This window comes from Branchiostoma floridae, chromosome 12 (genome assembly GCF_000003815.2).
Source record: "Branchiostoma floridae strain S238N-H82 chromosome 12, Bfl_VNyyK, whole genome shotgun sequence".
Lineage (NCBI taxonomy): Eukaryota > Metazoa > Chordata > Leptocardii > Amphioxiformes > Branchiostomatidae > Branchiostoma > Branchiostoma floridae.
In genome coordinates this window covers 8663353-8674640 of record NC_049990.1, presented here as the reverse complement: position 1 = coordinate 8674640, position 11288 = coordinate 8663353, and the positions used below count along the sequence as shown (strand labels likewise).

At 47.0% G+C, this 11288-nt stretch overlaps 1 protein-coding gene across 1 annotated transcript in view; it reads right to left on the bottom strand.

Annotated features, from left to right (window-relative positions):
* Positions 1 to 991: 991 nt before the first annotated feature.
* Positions 992 to 11288, bottom strand: part of LOC118426940 (MAM and LDL-receptor class A domain-containing protein 1-like) — a gene marked incomplete in the record, with an annotated part of 18182 nt that continues 7885 nt past the window's right edge. The window contains 13 exon segments of the mRNA XM_035836571.1: positions 992 to 1130; positions 1902 to 2201; positions 2546 to 2633; positions 3085 to 3335; positions 4024 to 4176; positions 4591 to 4893; positions 5306 to 5419; positions 5729 to 5813; positions 6366 to 6625; positions 9019 to 9168; positions 9784 to 10086; positions 10466 to 10553; positions 11101 to 11247. Of these exon segments, the coding sequence (XP_035692464.1) occupies positions 1108 to 1130; positions 1902 to 2201; positions 2546 to 2633; positions 3085 to 3335; positions 4024 to 4176; positions 4591 to 4893; positions 5306 to 5419; positions 5729 to 5813; positions 6366 to 6625; positions 9019 to 9168; positions 9784 to 10086; positions 10466 to 10553; positions 11101 to 11247 (2265 nt within the window).

Below are 11288 nucleotides of genomic sequence, written 5' to 3'. Positions count from 1 at the left end.
GCAGCTGTAACATGTGTTTTGAGTTTTCAGTAGCATGGGAGTGTGTGGAAGGGTCGTTTCCAGTGCTCTATCTCCAGAACAGAACGTGTGATTTACCTCCATGAAAAATGGAGGTATAGTTTTTGGTGTGTCTGTGTGTGTGTCTGTTTGTGTTTCCACATATTTGTGGTCAGCATAACTTTAGAACCTGTTGATGGATTGTAATGATATTTGGTATTTGGGTAGGTGTTTGGAAGACGAAGGTCAAAGTCAATTTTGGATCCCCTGGTGTGTGACCCTGGTACTGCAACAGAACTTGGATTTTTGTATCTTTTGACATGGATATGCTATGGTCTTGATTTTTGGTGGCACATAGCTTGTGGTGTAAGGAAGAAGTGTTGTATGTTTGGGCCCTCTAGCAGCTTGCTCTAGAACTGCTGTGGCATTCTGGTCATAATCTTCCAAGGAGCAAAAAAGAGCAACTGTGACCATCGCTGTCACCTCTGTATGGTGTGAACCATTATATACACATTGAGATACAATGTATGTGCCAGGTGCAGGTGTAACAATAGGAAATAAAAATGAAATGGTGAGGACACCAGAAAGGTGTAGTTTTGGATCTCACTGTTTACCATAGGTAGATATATAACTTAAGAACAATGATGGAATAATTTTGCCAAACGTCAAACCATATCAACCCCCACAACACACCATAAGCACCATCACAAAACAAAATATTTCAAGCAGGTTTGAGTTTTCAGACTCTTGTTACGAATGTTTCGACCGCTTCATATGAAACATATATTTGAGTGGAATTCGTTGCCACCGACTATTGTACATAGAAAGCTTTAAACAGAGTTTGCAGCTAGATTTGCAACAAAGGGTATGTGTGACATGTCATTCAGCATGATATAATCAGCTTGTTTGTGTTACACCGGCCGAAGGGCCGTTTCGCCGGTTATTTAGATATAACGTTAAATACATATACATAAAATAAACACATGAGCAGGGATTGAAGTGAATCATAGAACTTTATTCAGAACAACTGTTTAAATCACCCCAGCCATGGGACAACGCGAGTAAACGCTTCACGGCGGCAAGGACACGACCACGTCCGCTCGGTCATTCTCAATCGGCCACTCGGTGATGTCCTGAAGGTGAATAAGGATTCAGAACATGTGAACACGAATGAACGCACAAACACACGCACGCGCACGCACATACACACATCCACGTGCCCAGGCACGCACACGCACACATACACACACACACACACACACACACACACACACACACACACATTCAAGCGCGCGCAAACGCACGAGCACACACACACACACACACACACACACACACATACATACACACACATATTCAAGCGCGCGCAAACGCACGAGCACACACACACACACACACATTCAAGCGCGCGCAAACGCACGAGCACACACACACACACACACATACACACACACACACACACACACACATATTCAAGCGCGCGCATACGCACGAGCACACACACACACACACACACACACACACACACACACACACACACATACATAAATCCAAGCTCGGTCACAGAGTCAAACATACGTAATACTATGTACTTGTATATTTTGTCTCAACCCTCCTCGAAACATGTCAAAATAAGAAAAAAACGCAAGAAGTCTCGTGCAACACCTACCTGCATATTAAACATCATCACAGTCCAAACACGGTAACTATGATACCACAGACCCTTGTTTACACACATTCAGACGTACGGTCACTGGAAACATTGCCTCTACTCCTACTCCCCAAGCAGAGGTTGATGGGGAAAATCGTGACCTTTTTCTTATATTAAGGTAAAAAGACGGCATATAAGAAAAAGGTCACGATTTTCCCCTACCAACCTCCGCTTGGAGTGTATCCATCCCTACCTTCGCAAGTTATCTGAACCTCCGGAACCTGCACCCAGTTGGACCCGTCTGTGAGCTGGAACGTGGCGGTGATCTCCTCCGGGTACAGGCTGGTGTCGTCCACGATGATCCCGCACGAGGCGACCCCGACCGCCGGCCCCACACACCAGCCCCGGTTGGTCTCGATGTAGTGTAGGAAGTACTGCGGGTTGGTGGCGCTGGCGTAGGCGGGGTGTCCGTCAGACCATCCCGAACGGCTGTACGTGGTCATCATTCCGACTTGCATGGTCGTGTTGCCGGAGATACGAACAGTGGAGCAGCCTACAAACAAGACCATAGCATGTTCAGATCAATAGATACAAAAAACGGAAGTTCTGCTGCAGTACCAAGTATAGGCACCAGGAGCCCCAAACTTGACCCTGACCTTTGTCTATCTAAGACCCACATGTATCTACTCGCATAAAATATCATCACCGAGTCGCTTTTAAGTTAACACAAACACACACACACAGATATACACACGCGCGCGCACACACACACACAGAGACACACACACACAAACACACACACACACACACACACACACACACACACACACACACACACACACATACACACACACACACACATACTTAGAACGTGTCAGATGTGTAGACATCACCTACCTGTGGGGCAGTTCCCGTCAGTCAGCTTGATGTCGTCAACTGCAATATCACCCAGCTCCCCGTTACCACGGACACCCTCGAACACAACCTGTCACACAAACATGTCTCTGTGTTACCAGTATTCACAACTTAGAAAATACTATCTATGTTTTCCCGAAGGAGAAAACATATTGCTTTGGTTGTTGTGTACTTCATCCCAGCAGAAAAGGTTTACGGAAAAGGCTGAGCTGTGCACCAGGCCTGGCTACCTGGCTCCTTCATTATTCAGCCAATCAGAAACAAAGAACAGCAATAACACAATCTAAAACCAAGTAGATGTTTCGTACCCTAGGGTAGCGAGTGTTAGGAGTAGGGTGGTACCTAGCCTGTGTTTACACAATCTCTCGCTGGCTGGGGTTAATGACACAATACTATAGGGCCGGCCGCTAGGAGCGCGATTTTAGTCAGGCTAGGGTGTTACCCAGGCTAGAAAATTGATGCGGGCGCGGATAACATCAATACATAATGAAATCAGCATGGACGTATCAAAATGCAATCACCTGGACACTTGTGCCATGTACATCCAGCCTGGCTTCGTTCCAGACGTTGCCCTGATCCCCGGTGCTGTGCCACACCTGCCTTAGCCCGTGACCGCTGTCTATCAGCACGTTCAGGGTCCCCGTGTCGAAGCCGAACATGTGGAAGTTGAAGCGGAGACAGACGTGTCGATTGGTGTCGACTCGGGGACTCATCATCCGTGCTACGTCACCAGGCTGGCGGGGTGCGGAGGCTTCTGTGTACATGTAGAAACCTGTAACAAACAATACAGGATGTGAAGTGGTCATTGTAATCCTATAGCAATGCTTTCTAATACCTGTCCCAGGTGTACTGTAAGACGTAAAGTGATCCTTGTAATTCTATAGCAATGCTTTCTGACACCGGTCTTAAGTGTCGCCAGTGTAATATACAAGACGTGAGGTGATTCTTGTAATCCTATGCCAATGTTTAGGACACCGGTCTTAAGTGTAATCACCCAAAGGGGAATTAGGAATCTCGCTTCAACCGCTCAATACCCAATTAAATGTTACTTGTGTATATTTATCTTTCTGTCTTTCTTGTCAATTCTCTACCATTTTCATTTTGTTTTAATAGCGGCACCAATGTAAATTGTTTCAACTTGAGTGGGCCGCTATCTGTATTTTGCTTATGTATGTTTGTTCAATTGTAATGAAAAATTGTTATAAATGTAATACCAGACATGAAGTGATTCTTGTAATCCAAAAGAATTCCTTTTGACATCGGTCTTACTCTTTAGTGCCGTCACTGTAATACCCCATCCGGGCATATTTAAATGCTGTTATAGCTCAGTAAATTTGGCTTGTGAATTATGCTGATGCCGTGATGGGATGATAATGCAAGTTAATAAAAACACTACTCAGTAACATGCATATGAGTATTCATCTAAGACATTACATACTCCGAACAAAAAGAAACATCACCATGGAAAGCGGTATGATCGCCCGACGGTCCCGTATTCAGGGTAGGTGTGCTGTATCGGTACCAGTCCCAGGTGAAGTCTGCGTTGTGGTCCATGACGTAACCGCAGACTCCATCGTCAAACGTACAGTCGATACCTGCGCTGACGTCGGCACCTGTGACGCACAAGTTTGGTCAGTTGAAACAGAGGATCTTAGGAAGGGTTTCTTTTTCACGTTTTGTTTTTATGATAAAGCTGTCTGTATTTGTTCCAAATTAGGCAAATTTGCCTGGTTCGTCTTTTTGGTGTATCAAAACTGTAAGGGGCGAGTAGAAACAGTCTCCTGGATCCCGTGATTCGAACCCGTGCCGAACTCGGGACGCCAGCTCAAAAACCAAACGCGCAAAACGTTACGCCAAAAGGGTCAGACCGGTTTGGTATGGTCAGCTTGGCGGCGCTTGAACTCCACTGTTACGAAACCACTCCACGGGTGATGTTGGGAGACTTATCTGCGCATTCGCATACGTATTGAGAATCGTGAATCTCCTTACACGGCTCTTCACGCGAAAAGTGTCTTTGAGGGACTTACTTTGACACAGGATGCTAACTTCAGGAGACGCCACCCAGGAAGACCCGTCCCACAGCATGAACGTCCCGGTGATTTCATCCGCGAACATGTGGTCGTCCGTCACGATAGCGCCGCAGCTGTACACCCCCACGTTGGGCCCGATGCACCACACGCCGTCCGCGCCCAGGTAGTGTAGGAAGTCCCCGGCGATGGTGTTACTGCCGTACACGGGCCGCCCTCCCGACATCTCGCCCGTCGCCGTGTAGGTGGTCATCCGGTCGATTTGTAGGGCAGTGGATCCGAGGATTTCTACGGTCACACAGTCTGAACAAGGAATCAGACAGTCAGCACTCTATGTGCAATGGTGGATAAATATCTAAGTTGGGTCGAGAAAGAGGAAGATAGATGGTCAAGAAATAACTTGAGGATGTGGATGAGGATGAGGACAACAGAGTGAGACACTGCAGAGATGATGTGGGTGGGATCGGGGGCAATAACAAACAGACAAAAAATTATGGACAACAATGACGGTCTGCCTTCGTACATGTCATAATGATGATGATGATGATGGTTTGTGGCCAAGTTATCAGTTACGTTGTCCAACAGCTTGCAGCCAGTACACGGTTGTTTTAACTGATATTCTGCTGCTGCTGCTGCTGTTAATGATGATGACGACCATAGCAGCTTCGGTAAAGAAAAACTCTTCTCTGTCGTATCTTTAAGAACATAACCCTACCTTTATCGCAGGTAACACCGATCCATCCAGGCGCACACTGGCAGGTATAGCCCGTGGTCTGTTGGTCCACACACGTGGCGCCGTTGTTACAAGGACCGGACGAGCAATCGTTTGCTATGGGCAGATGGCAATGGCAAAATTCAGTCACACCGACATATTGCTCGAAATGAAGTAGCATTGCGATAGCCAAAGGACAGCTGAAATCAGAGTTCAGGACTGTAAGCCCATTCACACATCCAGCTTCCCATACGTAGGTCAAAGGTGAATATCGTTGATGTGATCACAACAGTTTTTATCACGACCCTGCTTTATACACGCCCAATAGATGTTTGAAAAACAACATCCAGACGCGTTTTGTAATGTCTCGTTGAACTTTGACCTGCGCATGCGCAGTTAGATCCGCGAACAGGCTTGTTCCATCACCTGGGCAGGGTCCGTCCACCAAGTAGATGTTGTCAATGGCAATGTCACCTCGAAATCCGTCTCCAACGACACCTTCGAATTCAACCTAGATACAGTAAGAGAAGACATGAATAGTGTCGCTCACAAAATAGAACCACTGAGTCATTATGACATACATGTATATGTCAGTAACACTAGGTAATCTCTGTTGAACAGCAGGTTTATAACCAGGAGCTATGAATGGGTATGTCAATGCATAGTTGAAGGCAAATTTTCAACAGATCTCCTTAGTGTCACTGAAAGGTAGTGATTGCAAACTGAAACGTCTGACCGTTTCCAAACTCATATCCAGTTGCTTCAGCAACGACTATTTGGCGTATTAGATGAGCTGAAGGCAGCTGAAGGCAGACCTTGGTCAGGCTGGACTCAACCTAGACACAACCTGGCTAGCTGCAGCGAGCAGACCGAATTGGAGACTCATCTGTCGTGGCGGAACGCTCTTCAGAGCCAGCGAGGATGTGTGAGTGAGTGAGTGAGTGAGTGAGTGAGTGAGTGAGTGAGTGAGTGAGTGAGTGAGTGAGTGAGTGAGTGAGTGTGAGATGAACTTTCGTGCTAGTAAGTCTGAATTGATATCAGAATACTGAACACATCTATCTACCTTCAGACTTTGCGGTGTAATTTCAATGGTCCCTTCCTTCCATTCGTTCAGCTGATTCCCGGTCAGACTCCACACCTTCAGGGACAGGCCGGCGTTAGTTTTAGTTCTGAAGTACACGTTGAGCTGCCCGATGTTGATGCCGAACATGTGATAGGAAAAGTGAAGACAGGAGAGCGACTGGACGTCCACTTCTTGGCTGATCAGCCGGGCAGTGTCTCCCGCCTGCTGCGGTGTGGACGATTCGATAAACATATACTGGCCTGCGGCAAACAGAGAAATGGTATGATTATGCATATAACTCAGAATTACATGGTGTAAACTGGTCGTTTTGCTCCGCTATCCGTGTCTGAGGGTCAGGACTTATGCTTAATTTTCTTTTAGACAACCCATTCATTTGTTGTTGTTTCACCATACAGCAGGTATGGGTGAAATAGTGTATTCGTAATGCCTCTGCTTCTGACCAAAACTGCATATTTTGGCCTGATATTACAATTAAATGACCTGATATTTGGTATAGATATGCATTGAATATTTGGTAAAATGATCTAAATAAAACATAGGCGTGGCCTAAAACTGGTCAGACTGCCCAACCCACCGTTTACCTTGCTTGGTTCGTTGTTGGTCGCGGGCAAGGTCAACAGAAGGTCCCGAATGTGTAACAAGCACTTAGAATACGGGCTGGGCCGGAACAGCCATATCGAAGGTTATCACGCCCCGGCGTGACATTTAAAAAATCAAATAACCGTTACGTAACACGAATACGACCTGTGCATTGACCTAGTGGGTAAAGTGTTTGTCTTGTGTTCGGTGGTAGGTCGTGAACTCAAGCCCGGCCCAGCCGAGTCTTACCAAAGACTTTAAAAATGGTATGGTACATGCTGCTTTCTCTGCTTAGCACTCAGCATTCGGGAAAGAGTATGGAAGTATTGGACTAACCCACTGCTGTAGTGATTGCACTTGTGTGGCCCAAGGCTACTGAAACGGAGATGGGCGCCACCCTAGGCGCCATTAGGCGCGGGAAGGACGTTGACTTGAGCATGAATACAAGATACTGGTTAGACCTACGTCACATTTCCTACCCGGGCCCCGGCCGGGCTGTTTATGGAAACAAAAAATTAAAGTTTATGACAATAGATATACTTAAGGCATGCCATTGAATTATTTTTGGTATGTTTTGTGTTTTTGTTGTCTTTTATAACGTACTTTTCGTTCCGCAAAACTGCCCGGCTCGGCCCCTTTGTGAATATGTGACGTTAGCCTAAGGCTAGGGTCACAATTGGCCCGGTGCCCGTCAGGGATGTAGCCCCGGCCGGGCTCTGAAGTCGGGCGGACACCGGCTGTTTACCGGCTGTCGTGGTCACAATCAAACGTTGCCTTCGCGCTGCCCCATGGGGGTCCCGGAGTGTTCCGGCGGGCACCCCGTCATTTTTCTTTAAAAAATTTCCACCTTCCTAGGTTCGTCTCCGGCAGACACCCGTCAGATGTTCTGACGGTGTCCTGTAGTCACCCCTGCGGGGTCCGACAGGGTAACGTTTGTCTCTCACAGCCCGGTGGGGCAGTTGTAGGGTCCCTGCCGCATGCCCTGCGAACAACGGCAGGGAACCAGGCAGGCTCCTGGTGGGCACTCTTTAAGGGGTATAAAAACAAGCATTGCCTGCATTCACTTAAGGTAGTACATCATTGAACTTGGAGTACTGGTGCGGTACGTCGGGGTCCGTTCACTGCGGCACGGTTTTTTTCGCCAACTTTTCCTCGCACTCGCACTGACGTGCGGCACTGTTCCGTTTCTTAACTAAACTAAATAAACATGTTATTGGAATTTTTAATGTCGGCGGATGACTTGCCAAACTGTTGAGGCCTATATTTTTATATTTGTAAAACGAAAAAATGGCTTATGGGTCCGAATGACTGCAAGTTTGGCGTTCCGTCGGCCAATTGCAGAGGAAACGTCCTTCTTCAGCCAAACATCTTTCTTCAGCTTGTTTCTATAGTCTGGGGTTGTAATATCGTAAAAAAGCATAGAAGCTTTCTATGAAGGAGGCTATCTGTTCGTCCTGCTTCTCAGTGATGCAGCCTATTATGTGGTCTGTTGCGTGGTGTGTTGTCCTATCTCCCTCTGTTCAGCCCTTGTCTGCAGAAGTTTCTGTTGCTGAATTCTTCCGCCTGCCTAGTGGGCTAAGCGCTGTTTCCCCTGGTCTTCTCCTTTCCCTTGGTATAGCGCTATGCACTTAACTCCACTGTAATGCGAGAACTGTGTGATACGTGTAAGTTCACGGCTTTTGTCCTTTCACGTGATCTGTGACGTCACATATTTGACCCGGTGTTACGAATTACACACTTTTATTCCGTAAACCTGGTCTTTGACGTAACGAATTTATTCCGACAGACTGCCGGTAACCGGAGGGGTCCCTCTCGGTGTTGTCACGATTAGGTCGCGGGGTGGTTGTACGAGCGGGTCCCTGGTTCATTTTAACTCAGACTTAAATTGAACCAGGGTCCCGGCCGGGCCTCAAAATACCCCGGCAGCCGCGAGGTGTCCCACAGGGCAACGCAGGGGTCACGCCCGAAAGTGCCAAAAAACAGCCCGTGAATTGCCCGGCAGGGCCCCTTTTTCGAATTGTGACCTAAGCCTAACAGGTATCCCTGCCCTCACCTGCCCCTGTCGGGAAGTCCCCGCTCGGCCCGGTGTCCGGTGAGACCGTAGCCCCGCTGTTCATGGACCAGGTGAAGTCAGCCGTCAGGTCCGCCGTGTAGCTGCACAGGTCACCGTCAAACGCACAGTCAAAGGTCGCGTTCCTGGCGGCTGTGAGGAAAACAGCAACCGGTTACAACAAGTTTATTTGCAAAGTCATGCCCGAAGGCTAATTGCAGGAACATTCTCGAGGGAAACAAAATACAATGTAGTACATAGCACTAATGTCTAATCAATTGAAGTTGCATCTTATTATTGGATTTGACTTCTTCTTAGAAGGCAGTGGTTAATGAACTGTCCCACACCCTGCAAAATAAGTGGGTTTTGTGACTTCAGTAAAAACGTAGTCAAGTGTCATGGAGCCTGCAATCAGGTTCAGGCAATCGGGAATATGATCAGACCTGGTTAATGATACGTACTTGTAAGGACTCTTATAAGACCCCCACCCCCTCCCGAAATCTTACGAGTTACCTACAAATGTGTAATACATGTCTCTGACTTTGAATGCTTATAAGCATGAAGGCATAACATGTTTAAGATTCTTCATATCAAGAAAATGCTGCTGTTTGAATATGGTATTTCTTATACTCTTCAAGTAATACATTAGGATTTTACAAGTTTTAACGACATGTCACATACACAAGTGATCCTGACGGCCCTAGGCTTGTGACCTGCCAACTGATTTGCAATAAAGACGACTTTGTCAGGACTAAGCGGACTTCTCACATTCACACGTGACCCTGACGTCCGGTGCCGTTAGCCAGGCGCCGCCGCTGTAGAAGAAGAAGGGTTCGGTGATCTCCTCGGCGTACTGGTTCAGTCCCGGGGTGTACATGGCGCAGTTCCCCGTCCCGACCGTAGGACCTATGCACCAGATCTCCTGCGTGGCCACGAAGTGTAGGAACATCCCGTTGCCGGCGTTGTTGGCGTACACGGGCCGAGCGTTGGAGGTCTGGCCCGTCATGGTGTACGTGCCCGACAAGTCACCCAGCTGGGTAGGCGTACCGGCGATACGGATGGTCTCGCACGCTGAGATGGTCGAAACATGAATGTACAGTTAAGGGTAGTTCCATGGCCTTACTGAGGCCGTATGGGCAGTGCACTGTTATCCACTGTGTTAAGGGCGCGGCATTAGAAGACGGAAGCCATCCCTCTGATTCCACCGACTTTTACCTCCCCAACCGAAGTCAGGTATTTTTACACCTGTATGGAATTAAGAAGTGCATTTACCACGAACACAGCATATAGTGATCAATGTCGGGATCTAAAATGGGTAGCTTACATTTACTGACGTATCGCCATTCTAGACATGTTGCTAAATCATAACGTGTGTCTAGCCCTATGAGTACTATACGAATAACCATTTGTCGCTGTTGACTATGTTTCATAACTTTTAACACCGTCATACCAGTGGGACAGGCTCCAGTTGTGAGCTGGATCTGGTCAATGGCGATGTCACCTGAACCGCCGTCACCACTGATACCTTCAAACACCACCTGTGGTAATAAAGACATGAAAATGTTAATGTATTCTGAATTACCCCTATCATTATCATTTTACCCTTATCGTCCTGTAAATTGTCCAATATTTATGCTAAGTTGAACAGCAAGAAGATCATTATTGGACTGAGCAGAGCGGGGGGTCTTCAAACCTCATTAAAAATGAAAAAAATCTCGAGATTTTGTGGTAAATCTCAAGATTTTTAGACAATCTTGAGATTTTTCAAAACAATCTTGAGATTTTTCAAGACAATCTTGAGATCTTTCAGAACGTCTCAAGATTCTTTGATATGATATCAAGATTTTTTCTATACATCTCAAGACATGGGACTTTTTTCGAAGCAACTTCTAAAATCTAAAGATTTTTGCAAGGCATCTTAAACTTTCCCAAACATTTCAAGATTGAAACAAAACATCTCAAAATCAAGTCAAAACATCCCAATATTTAACACAAAATGTCGACATCTTTGGTATAAATCTCAAGATTGTTTGAATCTCAACAAAGTGTGGAAGGCCCTTTGCTTGGAGATGATTGTTTACTGACTTGGATGCCGGGTCCCTCCACTTCCACCCTCTCCTCCCGCCACACGCTGCCCATGTCCCCGGTCTGGTTCCACGCCAGCCGCCAGCCGTCCTGCCGGTTGTCCACGTACACGCTGAGCTGCCCCACACTGCTGCCGAACATGTGGTAAGGCAAGCGGAGACAGGACGGCCCCGCCACGTCCACCCGCG